Below are 22,492 nucleotides of genomic sequence, written 5' to 3' on the forward strand. Positions count from 1 at the left end.
GGGGGCCTGCTGCCCTTCCTGCTTAACCATCACCAGCAATTCATATGTGCAACATGTTAGGTACCATTTAAGTGACCTAAAATTTTCTTGAAACTATAAAATTGTAATGTGAGCTTCGACCCAGCTCTAGATTACCTTTCATCTTCTGGATTTTGTGTAAGGTGCTGAGATCCCACTTATAAGTTTAATAACTTTTTGAGGAAAAAAGTCAGCTAGTTCTTTACAAAAAAAAATAATCAACCAGTTTCCATTAAAATGGATGATAGTTGGATATATCTAATTTTCTTTTGTGTGCACCAAATGTGTATGAAATGAAATATTTGCATTTGTTTTAGGGGTGGCATGTTACTTCACACCCCCAGGTTCCAGTGGGATTTTTCCTTGCAGTCCAAAGACATGAAGTTAGATTAGCTTGCATTTTTAAATTTCCCATAGTGCATATGTGTTCTCATGGTCTTATATTGGAAATGTGGTTGACTATGATTATATAGCCATCATAGCTCCTAATGCCCTATGAGTTGCTTATTTTGTTTGATTATCTTTTCTGGAAGGTTGATTGTCTATTTGCACTTTACATTTTTAGGATCATGGCAGATTCTTCTTTAGGAGTTTAAGGCCCCTTCTTTATTGTTTAGTAATCTCAGAACTATCCTGTCATTCCCATCAGAATTTTATATATGAACTAATTTCATGGTGTATCAAACCACCTAAAACCTTAATCCGAACCAAAGTCTACTAGATCTTAATATGTCTCTTGTTTTTTTTACTTTTAAAAGCTGTCAGATGTCTGATGTTACTGCGAATGATGCATCCATTTTTCATATAAAAGGGTGGAAAACATAATAAACCAAAGTCACATTTTAATGTCACTCATTAAATGACATAGAGAATCCATAAATACTGATGACACCTCAAGAAGAGGCATATTAACTCTTCTACAAATTGCACATTTTATGTTCTCTGTCATCAGGATAGACCTTTAGGCAAATTATAACAATTCCTTCAAGCTGAGAGAGAGCACAACATCTGCTAACTAAGGAGCCGGTCAAGGACAGTCATTCTACCCTTACTTGCTTGTGTGAACCACAATTTTCAGAGGGAGTCTATATAAGGAAACATGATCAAAACAATCACTTAGCATTCTATGACTCCTTTGCAGTCAGGGAATGAATAGGATCCCTTATCCTCTGAAGCGTGTTAGTCTCTGATGTCAGTGCAGGTTTCAAGCCACACCTGTACTGCCAAAGCTGCTGATTTAGGATGCTGGATCAAGCAGAGTCTCATCTGTGGGAAATCAGAAACCTATTCTGGATATTACTGCTGTCGGGATACTATTACTTGGTGTTGTATGCTATGCATTGTTATGCAGGATCTGAAATAATGTAGCTGGTCATCACCAAGAATCAGATGCAAATGATGGACAGAGCTTTTAGTGGGCTGTTACAGCAGTACCCTGAGGATAACCTTCAAGGGTTTATCAGCTGTTCAATTTTCAGTGCTTTGGAACAAACACAAGAAGCAGTTTGTCATGTCATGGTATACTATGCTATGCTATGCTATGCTCACAATAGTGGTGGTCATTCATTCAAACTTTGACATATAAAACACTTGACATACGGACTTCCTGTCATTTTCAAGACAACTAGACAGAAAATTTGTAGTGACATTTCCAATGATAAATGCCCTTATCAGTGTTACCGGTTTATTTAAAAATATGATTTTTATGTTTAAATGATTCATATTTATGTATGAAGATGTAAGAAGAGAATATTTTAACATATGAATATATAATAATGCAAAGAAAAATGAAAATGCATTTAATCTTATTTGACATACATAACATAATGCATTTAATGGCGCAAATGTAATGGCGTTAGCTTTCATAATGTGGGAATGTCGTCTAATTCTCAACCTTTCCAACCATAATCCCACCATTACAAAGTGTGCGTAGCGCCCTCTGTCATTTTTGCCAGCTATGGGGGGTGGGGCTGGTCTCACTGCTAAATTTATGTTGCCGGGGTGTGGGGGTCAGTTTAACCTTCAGTTTTTTGTTTTCTGTATATTTTCAAATATACAGCCCAGCTAGTTTGGGGGTGGGGGGGGGTGGGGGGGGGTTGGTGTGCACATTGATTTATAGATATATGACATATATTGAATTCTTTTCATTTTCTTGAAAAAATCAGCAGCAAAATATAAAATATACATATATAAATGTAGACAAATATGTTGGTACCCTACCACAAAAAATGTTGAGAAATACGACCATCTCTGAGATAACTTGAAATTAACTGACACAAGTTAAATGGCATCCCATATTATTTATTCCAAATTTAACACAAATCAGAATTTGCTTTTGACTATTGATTCAGATTAAATATATTCAGTGCTTTTAGCTGTATGTTTTTGGTCATTATTCTGTTGGAGGACCCATGACCTGTGATGAGGCTGAGCTTTCTGACACTGGGCAGTATGTTTCGCTCCAGGATGCCTTGGTAGTCTTGAGACTTCATAGTGCCCTGGACAGATTCAAGGTCCCCCAGGCCTAAAACAAAACCCCCTCCATGTTTCACAGTATGTATGGTGTTCTTTTCATTTAAAGCTTAAATTTTCCTTCTGTAAACATAGAGCTGATGTAACTGGCCAAAAAGGTCCAGTTTTGCCTCATCAGTCCAAAGGACATTCTCTCAAAAACGTTGGGGCTTGTCAACATGCATTTTGGCAAATTCCACTCTGGCTTTTTTATGTTCTTCTGTTAATGGTGGAGCCCTCTTGGGTCTTCTTCCATGGAGCCTAAAATTGTTCGAAATACGACGGATGTGACGTAGCTTGACCTTGGAGCTCAGCTTGAATAGTTTTGGATGGTTTCCTTGGCTCTTTTTCTACCCTCCACACTATAGTTCTGATCAACGTGCGGTTGTATTTGTTCTTGCATTCATGTCCTGGGAGGTTGGCTACAGACCCATGAATACTTTTTAATAATATTGGCCTTGTGGTCACAGGAACACGAACCTGCTTGGAGATGGTCTTATAGCCATCCCATTTAACATGTTTATCTATAATCTTCTTTCTGAGCTCCTCAGATGGCTCTCTCCTTTGCTTTCTCTGGTGCATGTTCAGTGTGGTGCACACAATGATACTAAACAACACAGTAGCATGTTCTTTCCCTTTAAATAGGCTGAATGGCTGATGAAAAGCTTGAAGACACCTATGATAGTAATTAAGGTTAAACACTTAGCTTGAAACATCACTATAATGCAAAGATAAATAGTCTTTAGGAGTACCAACTAATCTGTCCATACTATTATAGCATATCTTTGTAAAATAAACAACAAATCATTTCTTTTCACAATTCTACTGGGTTACTCTATCACATACTAAAGGTATGCAGGTATACATTAGACAATTGCTTTTAATGAATCACCTTTCAGGAGAAATGAAGCATTGTTTCATTGAGCTGAATACTATTTTCTGAATGCTGTCTAACTAAATCATTTTTTTAAATAAATAAATATTGTTCCAAAGCCATCAATAGTGCCAAAACTCCTGCAAATTCTATTGTTTTTTGGGACAAAGTTTTAGCTATCCCTATATCACATCATTCATCATTCAAACATATCATCATTTAAATAAATCTGTTTGAAGAAACTGTAAGATCTGTCTGAGCCTGACATTCACCACCCTCCCAGATTATTTCTTAAAGCTTTCTTTTCTCAGTCTCATACACTTGCATCCAAGCAGTGAGAAGGGAAAGAACATATAATTAAATTATCGATGTATTAAATATGCAAAATGTTTATTTCGCACTATAAAATATAGAAAATTATACCAAAATGTTGCCATGACAGCTAACAAAACAATACGTGATTGAATGACGTTTCATGATATTTTATCATTTGTTTTTATAATTTGTTTCAAATAAAGGCTTAGCAATCCATTTCATTAACCACTAAATAACGTAATCCAGCAATGAAACTCATTATAGTGAACAAATGCAACTGGTATACATGTCGTTTTAATGTTTATATGCAGTATATTTCAATGTATGCAGTGTTTTTCACATGTTTGGTCTTCATTTGTCTTCTCTTAACTTCCATTAAACTGCACTACTCTGATCGGTTATTATATTATATTATATTATATTATATTATATTATTATATTATATTATATTATATTATATTATATTATATTATATTATATTATATTATATTGAGTTCCCTCAAGTATCTCAAGCACAAAAACCCTGATATGACGCGCATTTGTGTGTGAGGGGGTGGGGTGGCTCTCAGCTTTGAAGAAGTTCTTTTTTCTCTGATGCACAACACATTCCCAGGTTTATGAAGCCCAGATTCCTTTTTCCCCAAATTCCCTGTGTCACTTCTGTCCTCAAGCAGAACTGGCTTTTCCACAAAGGCAATGATTATTTACAGCCATACTTAATATATTTCATTATGCACGCAGTGACTGTTGCAGCTCATTACGCTTTGGCTGTTGCAGTTTGCAGTGATGTGTATCCCTCATTTGTTTGTGTTGTGACACAGTCCCTGGCCCTTGGAGCTGTGTTAAACGGGTGCAAGACAGGAGTAATGTTCATTCTGCTCTCTAGGGACCCTGTGTTCATTTACCACACAATGAAAATGGTCATTAATGACGGCAAGCCTATCAAACTGGATTTAAGCTAAACTTAAATACATTACAGTTGTTGTTGATATTATCCAAGCATTTTTGTACCCACTTGTCATATTTAGGGTAACAGGGTGTCCATTGGTCTCAGAAGCTACAGGCACAAGGCAAAGAATAATGCAGGATGGGGCACCAACCCATTGCACACACTCACACAGACATACCTAACTCGAGTTCATCTTAGTATGTTTTTGGACTGTGGGGGAAAACTGGAGAACCCAGCAGAACCCCCACATTATGCAGGGAGAACACAGAGCTGGGGCGGAGTCTCGAACCCTGATTTGAGAGGTGTGAGGCAAGAATGCTAACCATATTATATTATATTATATTATATTATATTGACTTTAGGCACTATACCAGGGGTTCTCAAACTTTTTGATCAAAGGTCCACATCAGATTTTTGTTCAAAGTCAGACGTCCGGAACGATTTTCAATAACAAAACAGCATTTCGTGACCTTTAATGAATTGACAGTAATTATTGATATAGACACTGCAACCATGGGAACTTTTCAACACTTGCTGATTGATTAGACTCTCTGAAGGGATTATGATGAGTTATGCGTGTGAGAAGTTTGGTATTTTTGTACTTCAAACCATGTTAAGCCATCTTACATTAACCATTTTGTTTCATAAGGTGCATTATCGGCATGTTCAGATTAACTTGCAGTTAGGTCCGCAGCCTGACCACGGTCCAGACTTTAAGAACCCCTGCACTTTACATTTTCTCCTTGACTCTTATTTGGGTGGAAAAAGTAAAGGTTATCACCTTCAGGAAAATCCCCAACCCCTTGTCAGGTTTCTTGGCTCACCTGTGGGCTTTGAGGATCTCTGAGCTCAAACAAACCCAAGTCCTTCATTCTAAGCCCTGAGCTTCTTAGTGATGGAAGAGCTGAAGGTACTAGAATAACTGCTCACTTTCCATGGTTTGTCCCAATATTTTTTAATCTCTGAGTATTGCATGCTGTGCAGCAAATAGAGGTTAAAGGACTGGGCTTTTGATGACACTTGATAACTGGTTCTTATAACGTCTGATGTGAAAATCTCGATAGGTTGGTAGTATAGCGTTGTATGAAATTATTGGAAATAAAGATATAGTAATCTTGGGGATATGATCTGTGACAAACTGTCGCTTTCCCTGTCCCTGGCAGCCATTTCTAAAGCATTTGCTCATTATATCCAAACAATGCAAGACGCTTCTTTACTATGGATAGCACATCTCTGTACAATAATCCCTCCAGTTATGATTTTACCTTAAAACCCTTCATAATCAATAAATACTCCCCGACTTCCAGCCAGTCCTCTTCCCTTCTGTCTTTGTAAAATGCCCTTGTAAAATGTTGACTACGCAAACCTTTTAGCCTGATTTGTTATATTGGTAACCTGCAGCAAAGAGAACAGGAGCCCAAGTGACATAGAAGCAGGCAGGCACAGAAAAGGCACAGTTTTCTCCATTCACTGACTCTGTGAACCCAGTGAGAGAGAAGGAGGGAGGGAGAGAGAGAGAGAGTGAAAGAGAGAGAGAGATTCAGCAGGGGGTGGGGGGGGGATACAAAGAGAGAGTATCTGTTCATCAAATGAACATATCCAGGGAGCAAGCAGCACAGACGAGTCACAAACGGCTGTAATTACCACGGGATATTTTCAATGACAAACCGGATTATAGATCTGAGAAGAAGCACTGAAAAGCAGGATTAGAAGCTCTTGACTTGTGTCTCTGCTTTACAATGGGGATAGACCGGCGCCAGAGAGCATCTCTGGCACTCACCTTGAACTTCCTCGCGCTGCTGTTTGCCGTGTCGGCCCTCACCACCAGCTACTGGTGTGAGGGCACCCGGAAGGTGGTGAAGCCCTTCTGCAAGGGGCCCGTCGCCCTCAAGCAAAGCTTCTGCATTAGGTTCAATAGCTCCAACCTCAATGACAGCAGGCTGGTGCAGTACATCTGGGAGACTGGGGAGGACAAGTTTCTTATGAGGAAGTTCCACACTGGCATCTGGTTCTCATGTGAGCAAAATGTCAACATGATTGGTAAGAGACCTACAGCTGCGCCTAATACATTTCATGAAGCAAACTTAATTTATGAATGTTACACTCTTCTATTTATTTATGCTTATTTAGTAGAAATTTAAAAAACGTTCAACAAATTAGGCTGTATGTAGGGTGTCTCGTATTGTCTTGCATTTACACATGGTTTTGCTCAGTGAATGCCACGCAACTTTGGTAGGGAGAAAAAACAACTTCACTGCATTTTAAATTACTTTAAAATTGTAGTCTTGAAACAGTGAATATTTTTCTGGGATCCGGATTTATGAATTATGTACTTTCTATTACAAAATTACAAAAACAGACCAATGGAACGATTATAGATCTTGTATGCATCACAAGGACTGTGCAGCACAAATTCTACAAACCATGAACATAAGCCCTTAAATCTGGCACAGCAATTGTCTGATTTTGAACATATATATATGTCAAATGTAATGGAGGATCATAAACAAATGAAGAAAGGTTTTTTTACTTCTAGCTGATACTTCATACTGTACTTTAATTCATTAATAAACTGAACGTCTGTTGAACAGGAAGAGGGAAATCTAAAGCAATGGTAAGACATCATTATGAATGAAACTACCCGAAATGTGCAATTTATATGTGACCTTCTTTCAGGAGAGAACTGCAGAAGTTTTTTAAATATTGCACCTTCACACGAAAGAGGTATGTATTTCTATCCAAGTTACATAATTCTTATTTTAAGATTCATTTGTTAATCAGTTGCTGAACATTTTCTATTTGGTGTGCCTATTTTGCAACCTAATTGATTTCTGACCCTTTTACCCTATTTTATTTTTTTTATGTTTTACTTTTACTAGTTATATAGACTTACGTATGATATACTGCAAATGCTTCAATACATTTGTTATCCATATGAAATATATAATACAATTGAACAACATGTGGTTTAATCTGTGAACCATTTGAAAATGCAATTATATTACTGAATGCAATGGTTGAGTTGATTTAGTGGCCAATCGAGGGGCACAACTCTGTGTAAACAGTTATAAGATATTTCCGTTTTTAACTTAATTACATCCTCTGTCTGGATGGATCATGTGGTAAAATTTTACAACTGCTAAAATTTTACTAGGATAATTAGAGGCACGTATTCCTTTTTTAATTCCCATTGAGTACTAATAGTTACTGATTACTGATATTATCATATTACAGGTTATTTTCTTGCACATAACACAGTTGTGCAAAATTCTCTTTTGAAAGTACAAGAACATCTGCAATTACATGTTCAAAATATAAACAAGATGAAAATGAAACAAATTTCTAGCGCAAATTTCCACAAAATAACAACTGATCAGTATACTGATATCTCTGAAGGTATATTAATATAATCAGTTATGGGACTGTTGGTACTGTAATCTGTATGTGAAATGCATCTGTACTTGAGCAAATTGGCTTCATTTTATTGCCTTCTGGTAGAGAATATAGCTACATCAGTAGAATAAAAATTAGAAAAATTAATATAATCAGCAAAATTTAGTAGACAATTGTTAGGAATATAATAAGCACACAATGAACAGTTATTATATAAGCTAATGTGCTTGATTAAAAAAACCTACAAGTGCACTACGCTACATCATGCTTTGATTTACAGATGTGCCTGCATTAAGGAATAATAAGTGAATGTGTGAGGCCAATTCATTTCTGGGCCGAGAAGAATGCAGGGATCGAGCCCATCAGCACTGCTTTACACTGGAGGCAAAAATAACAGGGATAGCATGTGGTGGAAAAGCAAGTAAACCTGACGACCATTTTTACAAGACATCCATTCATGATTGGTATAACCGACAAAATGCCATATGGTCCTGTGTTGAAGCTGTTTTATGGATGTCTACATGCAGATCGCTGCACGCGCCCCGTTCGCACCAAAGAGAGAGTGATGAGACCATCAGTACAACCTGGCAGTTCATTAGCAAAAATCTCAAAAGTATCACGACGCCCCACTGCTCTTGCTGCTTTTAGGCGCTCATTTGTGCGTGCAATACTGAATGTGTTCTTTGGCTTTTTACTTACAAACTGCATTCATTAAGTTTATGCATGAAATATTGATCTAAAAGCCAACAGGATTTGGGATTGCAGGGTTTGTAGCAAAAATTGTTGTCAAAAACGCACCAACACGTTTCAAGCCAGTATAGTCACCAGAGACCAACAGTCTCCTGTATTGCTACTATTATGCACCAATATAAATAACATTCCAGGAGATTTAAGAAATTAAATTTGCTGGTGAGAAGAAGCTGAGGGAGACAGAATATGCAAAAGTACAACATTTTAGAATGGACAGATAGTATACAAAAATATCCAAGTTCATGAAGTTAAAATTTGCACTTTGGTTAATAATTTGGGAGACTTTGGTATTATAACAAAGATTTTTAGAGAGCTTTAAGTGCCCTTCGATGTGCTTCCATATCAATACCTAATTTCAGTGAGTAAATGGTCCGAATGAAAAGCATACTGTTTTTTACAGTGTTGGGTATCTATAGACTTAAAATAAAAGGAAAACTCTGTTAAAAGCCATCTTTCTTGTCACTGGTAATTTAGCAGAGGGCCAAGGTAAGGGCTGTAAGCTGTCTCCCATAACATGGGGAACTGCTGATAAAAAGCTACGAAAGAATTAATTCGGGTGGAATATGCATCCAAGTATACAATCTCCTGATTGGGATTCATAGCCTGAAAGATCTGAACGTCAGCTATTTTATTCTGAGCATTAAAAAGGCATAAAGTCATATAAAACAGATGGAGTTTTAAAAAGGTGGACTGTGTAAGCACGAGACATATCCAAATGAACAGCATGGAATTTTATGTTATGTTACAGATTTATTCAGCCTAAATCGAGTGGAAAATTAGTTCACAGCAATGTCCCAATGTAAAATTCAATAACAACGCATTATCAACCATTAGAGTAACCATTAAAAGTACTTTTACGTACCACAAAATTTACAGGTGTCATATATATATATATATACTGTATATATATATGCATGAATATCTGTTGCTGCAGTTCCATAGGTATACCTATGATCTTCTGCTGTTGTTGACCTCATGTGTGATGTTTTTCAGCAAAATAAAATTTATCTTAGAACACTTTCTGCTGTGTTCTGCTTCCCTATGAAGTATAATAATATTATGATGATTACACAGCAGTTGTATGTTTTAGTAAATATGTTACATGGTTATGCTTTCATGAGTAGGAGACAGGAAATAGAAGAAAAGAGAGTTGGTGTGTTGCATTGTTCACTGACAAAATGGCCTTGCATGGTTTCTTCGACAAAGAACTTCTGTATAAAGCGACCAGCATAGGCAGATTAAAATAAATGTTAGTAATATTTGCCAAAAATTCTGCCTATGCAGGCTATAAGGGTTGTTATACCAATGATTACAGAGGGTCGTCATGGAGCTCCAGTTGATCATTCCATCATTGTTCACTTTAAACGAAATTGAAGGTTTTAGCTTTTCTTCTAGGTTATTTCCCAAGCTGAGGGAAATAAATGGGTGTAGGAATCTCTGTGATAAGACCCAAAGATGTCATCAACATTTACTGAATACAGACTGCCACAGAAGGGACCTGTGATGCCAGGGCTACATGTGGCTGTATCTGCTTCATAAACAAGATCTATACTCAGAAGTGCCGCTAGAAATCTCGGGCCCCATGAAAGCATTTTGTGGGCTCCCAACCCAGACCAATCCAATTATGTTCTAAAATTTTTCACTCAGGGGCCCTTGAAATCATCTTAACTTTCGTCCCCTTTACAGCACCCCAGTCAATGCCAACATCTACCCATAATCCAAATGCTTGTCTTGTTCACATACGGCCTAGAGCCCGTCCCAAACTGTATAAGGTACAAGATAGGCGTACGCCTTGTGTGGGACTTCAAGCAATTGATGGGTGCGCGTGCACACACACACACACACACACACACACACACAAACAAGCACACACATTGCCAGCAGAATCGCAACAAAAATGAGCCTAAATGCCAATGTCTTTCGACTGTTGGTGAAAACCAGACTATGTGGAGAGTCTCCGAAAGTCAAACAGACGCGCACAGAAAGCAGGGTTACCAACCTCCCGCATCTGCCGTGACACTCACTGTTTCAGACTGTCCCGCAAGCAGTCTTACGGCAAATCTATATTATTCCATTATGAACCTAAAATTAGCAACATCAGTTGGGGTAGTTCGCAAACCCTACAGAATATTTACAAGGTAATAAAATATTGAAAAACACTGAAAATTGAAAATGTCACTCCAGCCAGCTGACTAAAGTTGGCAACCCTGGGAAAGGAGCGTGTGTCTCTCGACGTGACGTCATTGTGTTTAACTGTGGTTTTAAAATGTTGAACATTTGAATGTGACCAGCATGCAAAATCCTGGTTTATTTCTTTGCGATACAGTGTACTGGGATTTCAAATATTGGGCTAGTTTCAGCTTCCATTGGGCAGATTTTAAGCAGATTTTTGCTGGACCTGACGACACATGAGGGGACGACCTACCCGATACTGCGTACACATGCATCCTCCACATGGAAATCAGGGGCTCAAACACCCAGCTCTGTAACTGCAAGGCAAAGGCATTGCCCACATAGCCGCCATTCCACCCAGTTCATGTGCTAATATTCCAACCAGGATTAGCGAAGGAATGCATTTTCAATGTGAAAATATAAAGAACTGCCATCATCTGTATAGTATAATTGTAAATATTAGACTAAATTTGTCAAAAGCAATCTAACGTTGAAGAGTGTCCACAGTGTAAACTCATAATCTGCCAACAAAGCCGCATACAAGACAATAAGTTACCACATTAATAAAAAATAAATTCCACTGCATTTTATATTGCTATATCTACAGGGATCAATTTCATATTTCAGTTGGCTTCATCGATTTGAAAAAAAAAAATTACACAGTCCAGCTGGCCACAGATCTCAGTATCGTTAATAGACGACCACAACTGATCTTACAAGTCACCGTGCTGGAAGAAGTCATGCTTACTAAAAGTGTTCTTGATGTTTCGCAGGGGTCTTGTGGTTGTGCATTGTTGCGGAATGCCTCTACATTGTTCTGCTGTCGACGGGAGGGATCCTCATGTCAATAGAAGTCTGCTACTACAGCAACGTCATCGATGGCCTCAAGCTCAATGCCTTCGCTGCAATATTTACTGTCCTGTCAGGTAACAGCCCACCTCTTCTTGATTTTATCAGAAATAAATTGCCGCTGAGAAACCTGTTATATTTCGATTAGGGCTGAGAATCGATTTTTAAAATAATAATAATTAATTAATTGCAGTTTCCTGTGATTAAACATAGCTAACATTCAACATAAAGTCAAATATTTACACACTGAAAGTCTAACTTAATGTACAATTAACACAATGGGAGTATTTGGGTCATTCTCACAAGCTCATTACTATAACATAAATTTTCTGATTTTAAAAACAGAAGCCTGACAACGACTGAAAGTGCACTTAATAACATGAAAGATCTTACGTTTTTCATTAAAAGTCTTCAATAAAATAAAGCAAATATTGCAAATTACGGTATTTTTCTCTTATGTATGCCTCTTTCCGGTAGCTTTTAAAAGCAGAACCAGGTGATGTCAGTCTATCTGTGAGACACTAACTGAATGCTTTGAATCCTGGGATTCTGCGCAATGTCATGACCTAAACTCTAGAGCTGTTTGCTCATACTATTCTCAAATCTGGATATCTAAGTACTGTACACCTTAATTTCATCAAAAAAAATTATGCATTATGACTTTAAAATGAACACTTAATGCAATACACTTCCTAGCCCTCAATAAGACAGTTTCATACAGTATACTTAAACACTATTGACTCATTTAATTCTTTCATTCAAAACTCCACTACTTCTTACTGAAATTCTGTTCATTTATGCTGAGGCAATTCACGCTAAGTGCAGTGTTCATGCGTGCGATGCTTTACCCTTGACAGAACCTTCATAACAATGTAAGCATAAAATATTACAAACCTATTCAGCCTGACTATCCTGGCTGAGCGTTAAGCAACTTACTGTGTGCGACATTTGATGTACTTTTGTTTACAATGAAAAGACTAAATTATAATTAAAAGAAAGTAAATTAAGTTTCTTGCTCATTTTGTAGTTCTGTAGTTCTCTAACCCTAAACCTAACCCTAAACCTAACCCCAACCCTAAACCTAACCCCAACCCCCTAGCCTGCCCCAGTGACAATGACCACACATTGTCATTTTGTGCATTTGGTTAGGATGAAATGACCCCATTGTTCGTAAAACAAGGTTGTAGTACACCACATTTTTAAGGGAACGTGTTGCTCATTTTATTCTATTCGTTAGTGTTTTTGAATTTCAATTAATAGTGAAATATTCTCCAGGGTTGGCATTTAACACAAATTTCTCATAATAAATGTAGATTACACTTTATTCTAAAATATAAGCTGAATGATCTGAAAATATAGTGTCATATAGTGTTTTCTTACAATAGATTTAACTATTTTGCATGGCGATACACGGCACATCTGACATTAGTAGTATAGCTCTGCAAAGAAGGGAAATCATGTAGCTCTTTTGTTCCTTCTACACTTATTACTCTCTGCCAGACCAATATACTGTATGTGTTATATTATGTGCATGTTTTATTAGCCAATGGGAAATGACTTTGATAAGCTATAAATGAGACAGGAAACAATCTCCCCAAGGAATAAGACTATCCATGCTCTACTAGTTAAAAGTAATGTAAAAGTAATGATGTTAATATCCATACACTGCATTTTATCGTTCTCATTTATGATTAAAGAGACAGATGATGCTTTGGCAGGTCCCCAAAGGCTCTCTCTTAACCACACAGGGAGTAATAGAGAGCTGTGATATACTGTAATTAATTCTTCCACAGTTGTCCAGGCCTTTGTCCAACGGTGGCAGGGGAGAGTCACAAATATGGGTCTAGGACAATCCAAAGGAGGCACAGCACCAAAAGAAAACAGAATGTGATTAAAAAAATACCTTAAATTTTTTCTGATGAATTTTATAGCCGCTGCATTTCCATTCAGCTGAACGCATTCTTAACTGATAATCAGTACATTTCAGCATATTGATTAGCATTTCCAGTCCTTGGTGTCTTTTGAACATTCTTTTTGCATAAATTCCATTCCACACATCGTGGTAGATTATGCTCGCGATTACAGACGTAATTTACTAGCAGGTACCATCGCACTAAGTCAGAGTATTAACAAATAGAGATATGCTATAGCAGGGAGACAAAACAGAGAACACTGGAAGTGGTGCACAAGGGAGAGAAATCAAGAACTGAGAGGAGCTGATTGGTATGCTCTGGCCTCATTCTGTGGGTTGCAGGGCTTATGAACTAATCGGATTTATTCAGGAATTGTTGTTTTTAGTACATGACAAAAGCTGGTGAGGAGACAGCCCTCACCCAGGTACTGCGGGGTAGTATATCCATACCCATGTTATTCAACGTCTCCTGGTACTACAGTCCATCTCTGAGCTTTTGCTTCAAAGAGCTTCACCACCCATTGTCACTAAAACATCACTGTCTTCTCATTTTTGTTAATTTGGATGGAAGATCTGAAAAAGACGCGCACATTTTTATTTGTTTTAGTGTAATTTTTTTTAAAAACATGTTTATTTCTACCAACTTGAAGATTAGCTTTCATGAGTTAATGATAAATGTCTTTAGCATGCATTATGAACATAAACGATGCATAACTCCCAAACAATAAACACCTGTATATCTCTGAATCCTGCTGAGGGTTATAAGACCTCCTGTTTTCATTTTGATATTTCAAACTGCACTGAACATTTATTTTATCATAACATTAAAGAAGAATCGGTATCTGTCTGGACAAATATTCAAGCATGGTTTTACATTCTGTATCTTTCTTATGTTTTTGCTTCTTTGTAAACAAACTTTGACGTAGTACACTATCAAGTGTTCTGAGAGTAGCTTTTTTGCAGCATAAATGAATCATCCACTACTTTTTTTTTTAAATAAATGAAGTACAGTAATTAAATGTTTTATACTGTACATCACATTAACACATGAAACAAAGATATTGAAATTCTGTTTCTTTGTAACTTCGTGTTGCTTAAAAATGAAAAGTGCATATGAGGAAGGGATGGTTTTGTAGTTGTTAGTGACCGTTTCAAGTTTAAGAACGGTACCTTAAACAGATGTGATCCAATACTGACACCTTGTGGCGAAAATGCGAGATGTACACTAAAGGTTAAATCTAATGAGGGAATATTGAGTGACAAAAGATCCTTGAAATGAATTGTTTTTATTATTATTTTTGCATAATTTAGACATTTAAGTCTTCAGAATTTACTTCTGTGATTATATCTTTCCAACTGATTTTTCAGTGGCTCCAGGACAGGAAGAAAATTAACGTGATTAGAACGATAAAGACATTGATATTATAGGATGTAAGTTATTCACTGAGTGAAGCATGCGTCATAGAGCAAAGCAGGTTATTAGTTTATCCTTGCGTCTCAGGTCTCCTAGGAATGGTAGCGCACATGATGTTTACAACAGCCTTCCAGCTAACAGTCAGTCTCGGGCCTGAAGACTGGAAGCCACAGACTTGGGACTACAGCTGGTCTTACATGTAAGTTGCCATTTCTTCTACACCTTCTACACCTCATTATCGGACCTCGACAAAAAAAAGCCATGATTCTTCTCAGAAAAGCTTAGAATCTTTCCCATGATGTTTCCAAATATCTTGACATTGAGATTAAGATGCCATAATTACAACTCATTAAAGGCAAAACACCATGCAGTATTTAGGACACTGTGGACACCAAGTATTGTACCAGACTGATTGTGTTAGTTTTCAGTATAAATAAAGTGCAGTGACTATTTGCACCAGGGTAAAATTAGTCACACGGCATCTATTCGGCTATTTACACCCGGCCTCCTGACTCCCTGCCCCACTGGCTCCACAACAATAGGGACACTGTATTTCAGGCATGGTTGCATGTATCTTCAATGGCAGAAAGTGCCAAAGTGGGATGCAAATGTAAAAGGTAGAGTACATTCAACACGAAATGTACCCTTGTTCTAGCAACAGTTAGCTGGCTGAAGGCACCTGGTAATCTTGCTAACTAGCCTTAGCATTATGTGTAACACATGGGGGGAAATTTTAGCTTTTCGGGGGGGTGCGATAAAAAAGAAACTGTGCAGATTCAATAGCATTAGCAATGAAAATTTGTAAACCCCTTTCCTCTTTCTCATGACAAATGCTGACACCTGAGTGCAAATAGCATATGCCTGCTGTATTCACCCGGGTGCAAATAGCATTGTTGGCTGCTGACACCTCAGTGCAAATAGCATCTGCCTAAATAAAATGCAACTGTAATTGTGCAACAACAGGAAAAAAATATTTGAAATATAAAACAGGATTTTAAACAGCTTTGGTGTGCTGCAATAGGATTTATAAATCATTTGGAACCAGTATGTTGAAAAACATTCATTTCCTCTCTGTGAAATATTTAAAAATTTCCAGCTGACAAAAAGAAAGGTGAAATGGGAATCAGGGTATTTATTATTAAAATTAGTGTGATAATGGATATTTACAGCCATGTCTATAACCTGTGAACAATTTCCCTGACAGAGTAATTGTGAGTTGAGTTAGTATCAGTGTACATGACAAAAAGCTACTCCACCGCAGGCATGGCTGAACAAGACACGTATACCTTAAAATGTACGCGCTCCTCTTCACACTCTTCTTCATGAACTCTCCCTGTCTCAGTTTAGCATGGAGTTCCTTCACTGCCTGCATGGCCTCATCCGTGACAACAATCAATCGGTACACAAAGACTATCTTGGAGTTCAAGCACAAACGAAAGAACATTGAGAAGAACCTGAAGATCAAGCAGAAGCTGCTTGACTTGGATTCACCAGACCAGGTGTGGGACATGTATATCAGCTCGGTGCCCAGCACTGCAGAGGAGTTCCTCGACCTCTCCAGCAACACTCGCAAGCTATCTAATGCCTCCATCTTTCTAGATATAAATGATCTACCTGATCATCAGGTGGAAGAGTACTGCTGAACTGCTTTTTGAGGGGGTTAGACTTTTAGATGTGTCTAAAAGAATATTCAAATGATGATGTCTAATCTTGAACCCTTGTTTCATGCTGTGTGCAAATGTTGAATTTGACTTCAACTGAAACAACAGGCAATTACTTATTATTTTTTATGTTTTTCTTACCAATGTATGATTATTTATTTATTGTCTTGCATTTTGCAACTGGAGACAAGTTGATGTTGAACTTTATGGATGTAGCTGTATGTGAGTATTGCTTATATGAGAAAATGCCTTTTGTAAATGATAAAAGGCAATAAAAAATGTTGCTCTGAGAATAAAGCTGATAGATTATTGATGTTAGAAAAATTGCAAAGGAGTCGACAATAGATTGAAAATGAAGTGTTTTTTTGTTCTAAAAAATATTATTTTGTGTTTTATATGAGAGCTATAATGGTTTTTGTGACATCATGTATTTTTCTTCTTGAAAATACTTTATTCAAATTATGCATTAACATCTTTTATTTTCTGCTGTGAAAAAAAGTATAGTGTGTTAAGTGCCTTTGCTTTGAAATTTAAACATCGTTGCATGTTCATTATAGTGAAATTGAAAAATGAAGTTATTAAATATTTTAAGGCCTGGTATAAAAGGCAAATTTATGGATTTTTAATGACATTTCCATCTAATGTGGTTGCAAAGCTGTCCTTGACCCCCCCCCCCCCCCCCCCCCGAAACAACAAAGGGCTGTGTATCGCATTTTTTTAACATTCATAGTCTCATGAACATTATCAGGATGATTCACGAAGAATACAAATATTAGTGTGATAAGCAATAAAGTTACATGGACAAATTAATTTTTAATTTTAATAGACACTCTACAAAGACAGTGACTACAGAACGCTAACTATACTGTTAGCTTTTTTTATGCAAAGAACAAAATTTTACTAATAAGATGCAATGTATTTTCTTCCCATCCCTCACAGAACGTTAGACTTTAATATTGCCTGAAATATCAGAATGAAAAGGTGTTTAGTGTCATAGGTCACATTAGTAAAGCAACACATATTTATTAAAAGAAGAACCCAAAACCACAAAAATAAAAACTTAATTACCCAAGTACTTACTTATCAAGCAATAGGGATGGAACAGCTGCAAAGCTTGCTGAGGAACAGCTTCATGAAGACAATTTCAGGCACAAAATGATTGACATGTTTCAGGAAAAATGTATTCTTGAGGAGCGTATTTATAAATCATGCCAGTTGTTACAGTGTTTCTTGCAATCCATGTTAGCTTAACTTCCACCTTCTGTCCGATTCAAATGATTCAATGGACTCTCCATTAAGTTTGCTACTTTTCACCCTCAGGTGGATCATTTTGTAGACATGTACAATGTGGAATTATAATCAGTGTAATACGGCAGGGTTACAGTAATTGGCCAACACTTAGTGCACAGTTATCTTCCAGCTTGTTTTATTAAGCTTCCAGTTACCAGTAACTAAATCCACCTACTGTATCAAAATTATTATTTTTTTTAATTTCTTTTGCTTAATTATAGTGTCATTTAGGAATAATGTTCTAAATATTGTTTCTAGAACAGCTCCTATTTTGAACCTTGTTTGTACTTTGTAATAATCGAAGTTAAGTAATTATGGGTGATAAAAGCTGTGTTCTTTATTTATACAGTTAAATTGTCTAATGGATTTTGTTATTTGTGTCAACAGACATTAAATATATTCTGTTGTGAGTATTTCTGCCTCATTTTAAATTACAAAGCTGACTAAATCTAAGCTATTAATTATCACAGCTTTTATATTTGTATAATTACATGAAGTGGATCACTACACTTCTTTTGTTTCCTTGTTTTTTGTCATTGTTCATCAAGATGACAATTTTAAGGAATTTTAATGACAGGGATGGCATAGAGGTCTTTTAACTCTTTGCATATGAATCATCTAAACTTCATAAGTTTTCATTTTACAAATTAAGTAATTCGGGTCTCCTGAGCATTATGGTCTTCTGAGCATTACAGTCCCCCGATTAAAATTCTTCCTGTTCTGCCTAAAACTGAGATTGATAATGATTTTAAAGTCAGCACTTCAGTGGAAACAAGAATTATATGTGGAAAAGACCTTTATCTGAGGAACAGAATAGTTATATGAAGTAGTAAGGATAGAGTTAAGCACTGACACAAGGAAATAACCAACCCAAAATGGCCTTGTACTGCCTTAGGATTTATCCAATTTATGCGAGCACTGATCACCTGGGAGTAAGTGGGGTTCTGCAAATCCAATCCAGAAAAATATAAATGGATCATGTTTTGGAACGCAGGTGTGAAATCACGTGCTCCATTTAATACCGTAATACAACTTTTCCACCCGGAGGGGGCGCCAAAGTTTTGCAAGTCATTTTCTCATACTTCTTCATGAGTCATTGATTCCTCGGAGACAAAAGGTGCTCATCGCACAGCCGTTCATTCAGGAGCCTTGAAGGCACGTGTGGGAGGACTGGGAGGGGGGTCCTTCACAAAGAAGGAAATCCTCCAATACTCTGGTGGAAAGAATTTTTTTTGTGTGTCTCTATATAAAGAATTATGTATACAGGTAACTAACTGCAAGTGAAGTTGCCCTGAATCAAGAACATAACTGTTTTGTCCATAAGAGGTCACCAGAACCTCTGTTTGCAAATCAGGATATTCATAAATTCTGTGTGACTATATCAGTGATAATACGACAGCGGTACATTGGAACATGAACTTAATTCGCTCCAGAAGGCTGGTCGAGTTGTGATTTGGTCAAGGTCCAAGTCGAATTTATTCATAGGAAATAATTTAAATGAAATTTAAATGCAAGTTTTAGCAGGAACGGTCAGGTTCCCAGATTTCGGTCGAGGTGCAAATCGAAAATATATGCGACAGACCCGTTGGTCCAGTTAAGAGGTGCTCGAGTTGCAAGGTTCTACTATATACTTCAAAGCCTTTGAGTATGATTTAGCCAGTGGAACGCAGATTGTGCAGCTTTATAAAACAAATAATAAAATTAACTAGTTAAATCCCTCAACTTACAAATCATCACATTAAAAAATTCCAGGTTCTTGTTTACATAATAGAGACGTCAAATATCTTTTTAATATATAGTAGCTAGGCGTTCTGATAGTTATAGCAATTTTTGTAACACTTTCTATGTATGTCAGGCATATTAGAATCTTCACACATTCATTCAAAATGCATTCATAAAGCATTATGAGCATGGCTAAATATTTATAAAAAGAAATAACACATTATAGCCATGGTTATTATTCATTATATGAATGATTAATGAAACTCTCATCCATAATGCATTACATAGATACCATAATAATGCAGTACAAAGCATCCTTAATTCTTATACCAACCATTGTAATGCACTATGAAGGAATATTCATTGGAGCTTATGAAGTATTATAATCAACACTATAATGCCTTATAACTGTCAATATAGAACATGCTGTGATGTTTTATTAATTCGTTTATAGGCCCTTATAATATATTATGAATATATCTATAATGAATTATAGATGACAGCTTTAAAGAAAGTGTTACCGTAATTTCTTGTGTACAGTTCAATCAGAGCCTTCTTGATAACACAGCAATGCATGGCAACAAAATTACAACAACAAAAAAATAAGTATTTGAATTTGCAGATGAAATTAAGTTGTTAGCGCACCCCTAATGAAGCTTATGGCTTTCGTGCTGATGAGATATGGATTTTGCCATTTTAATTGATGCTGCAGAGGCTTTGGGTTCCTGGGGAAAGCAAGATTGCGTTAGTGCTAAATGAGATTGTGACAAGATGATGCAGTGAGACTCGGCCTGCTCTGTGCTTCCGAGGGCCACTTTCATTTGAATTAGGTTTTTGTCAGGGATGGATTGGGCAGGGAAAAAAGACCTAAAATTAAAGTGTGTGTGTGTAATTATTACATTTACATTGTGGGGACTAGATTTAACCACGATGTGATATAAACCTAGTATTTTGACATTGTGGGGACCATTTATCTGGTCCCCAGAAGAGCAAACTAAATTTTAAAAGAATATCAAAAGTTGTGCATTTTGTTTAGTTATACTTATGGTTAAGGTTAGGGGTTGTCATTGTTGTGATTAGGGTTTTTCCCATAGAAACGTGTGTGTGGATTGTGTTTATATTGCGTTGTGGGGGACCACAAAGAAATTAAGACCTGTTATTTTGATGTTGTGGGGATCATTTTTCAGGTCCCCGCAAAGATCTGAAATGTATTCAAAAAAGTAAAAATGCCAGAAGTCTCATATTTTGTTTGGTTACTTAAGTTAAGGTCAGGGCTGGGTAGGGGTTAGGGTTGTCTAAGGTGGGATTAGAGTTTTCCCCATAGAAATGAATGGAGAGTCCCAACAAAGATACAATTACAAACCTGTGTGTGTGTGTGTGTGTGTGTGTATGTGTGTGTGTGTGTGTGTGTGCATGAGAACATGTCCTGTAGTCACACTCTAGCAGTACGGTGGCCCTGAAATCCACAGAACAGAACACAGTAAGTAAAAAAATTAGGAAAATCTAAAATATTCAAAAAAGGTACATAAATTTAACATAAAACACAAAAACTAAGGAAATGCAAAACACAAAAAAATGCAAAAACATAAATAACCCACATTTTTTTCCTCAGTGTTTTTGTGTTTCCTTACATTTTTTTCCATTCTCCTGATTTTCTCCGTGCTTCCTCAAAGCCGCGTGTTTTGCAGATCAGACCTGCCGTGGAGCTGCCTAAGCACTGTGGCCACCCAGGGTCAGACTTTCTTACCGTAAGCCTCCAGATGAAAGAAAGCAGGGTTTAAACATGGCATCTGTGCCTTCCTGCCCAGCATGCTGTTTTATCGGAGACCATTAAATCCGTTGTTCTTGATCTGGGGACAGCTGGTGTCCTCTCAGCGTTTCAGCTGTGCCCCCCGCCCCCCCCCCCCCCCAGCTTGCTGAGTTACAGTACAGCGTTACACTTATCGAGAAAGAGTATTCCTGCTGTTTTTGTCTATGAGATTCTATGCAGAAAATGCATGCATATCATATTTGAGTATACAACTAATATATACATGAAAAGACAAGCTGCAAATATATTATATTATATTATATTATATTATTATATTATATTATATTATGCAATCATATAATTATAATTCACATATAGCACCCAAATGTGCTTTCCTTCTAAACAGGTGATATATTACAAAGGTTATTTCTTAATGTTAAATTTTGGACCAGATCTTAATCAGGTTCCTCAACAACAGCCGAATGACTAGGACTCGTCTGTGCTGAATATGCTGGTTAATGGTCCATTAAATGTGGCAGATTTTGAAGCAAATCAGGCATTTAATTGTCCCATAGCATCGAATACCAGCCACTTCTGGTGATATATAGCACTTGAGGAAAAAATGCTTGCAACGGATTTATGACAGATTACAAGAAAGTTAAATAAAACCTCAGCATGTATTAGGTGCGTAGTGTGGAGACCGGGCTTAAAAATGACAGCTGTTGGGACAGATTTTATAATAGAAGTGAGTTTTCACATACTTATCATTAGCTCCTGTCCTTCTTCCAGTTACTTATCCAGCACAAAGTATGGGGCACAACACAGGGGCATAACCTGGATGGGAATCCAGTTGATCAAAGTAACACACACACGCGCAATGGAGAACTTTGAGATGCCAGTTTCTGTAGCTGC

The 22,492-nt window shown here is 37.0% G+C and overlaps 1 protein-coding gene across 1 annotated transcript; it reads left to right on the plus strand.

Moving 5' to 3' along the window:
- Window positions 1–6,257: 6,257 nt before the first annotated feature.
- On the plus strand, window positions 6,258–17,486 carry gsg1l2b (gsg1-like 2b). The gene is made up of 5 exons (XM_023831213.2): window positions 6,258–6,707; window positions 7,344–7,391; window positions 11,756–11,908; window positions 15,245–15,356; window positions 16,500–17,486. Exons 1-5 carry the CDS (start codon window positions 6,407–6,409, stop codon window positions 16,798–16,800), a joined length of 915 nt encoding a protein of 304 aa, XP_023686981.1. The 5' UTR covers window positions 6,258–6,406; the 3' UTR covers window positions 16,801–17,486.
- The last annotated feature ends 5,006 nt before the right edge of the window (window positions 17,487–22,492 follow it).

This window comes from Paramormyrops kingsleyae, chromosome 5 (genome assembly GCF_048594095.1).
Source record: "Paramormyrops kingsleyae isolate MSU_618 chromosome 5, PKINGS_0.4, whole genome shotgun sequence".
Classification (NCBI taxonomy): domain Eukaryota; kingdom Metazoa; phylum Chordata; class Actinopteri; order Osteoglossiformes; family Mormyridae; genus Paramormyrops; species Paramormyrops kingsleyae.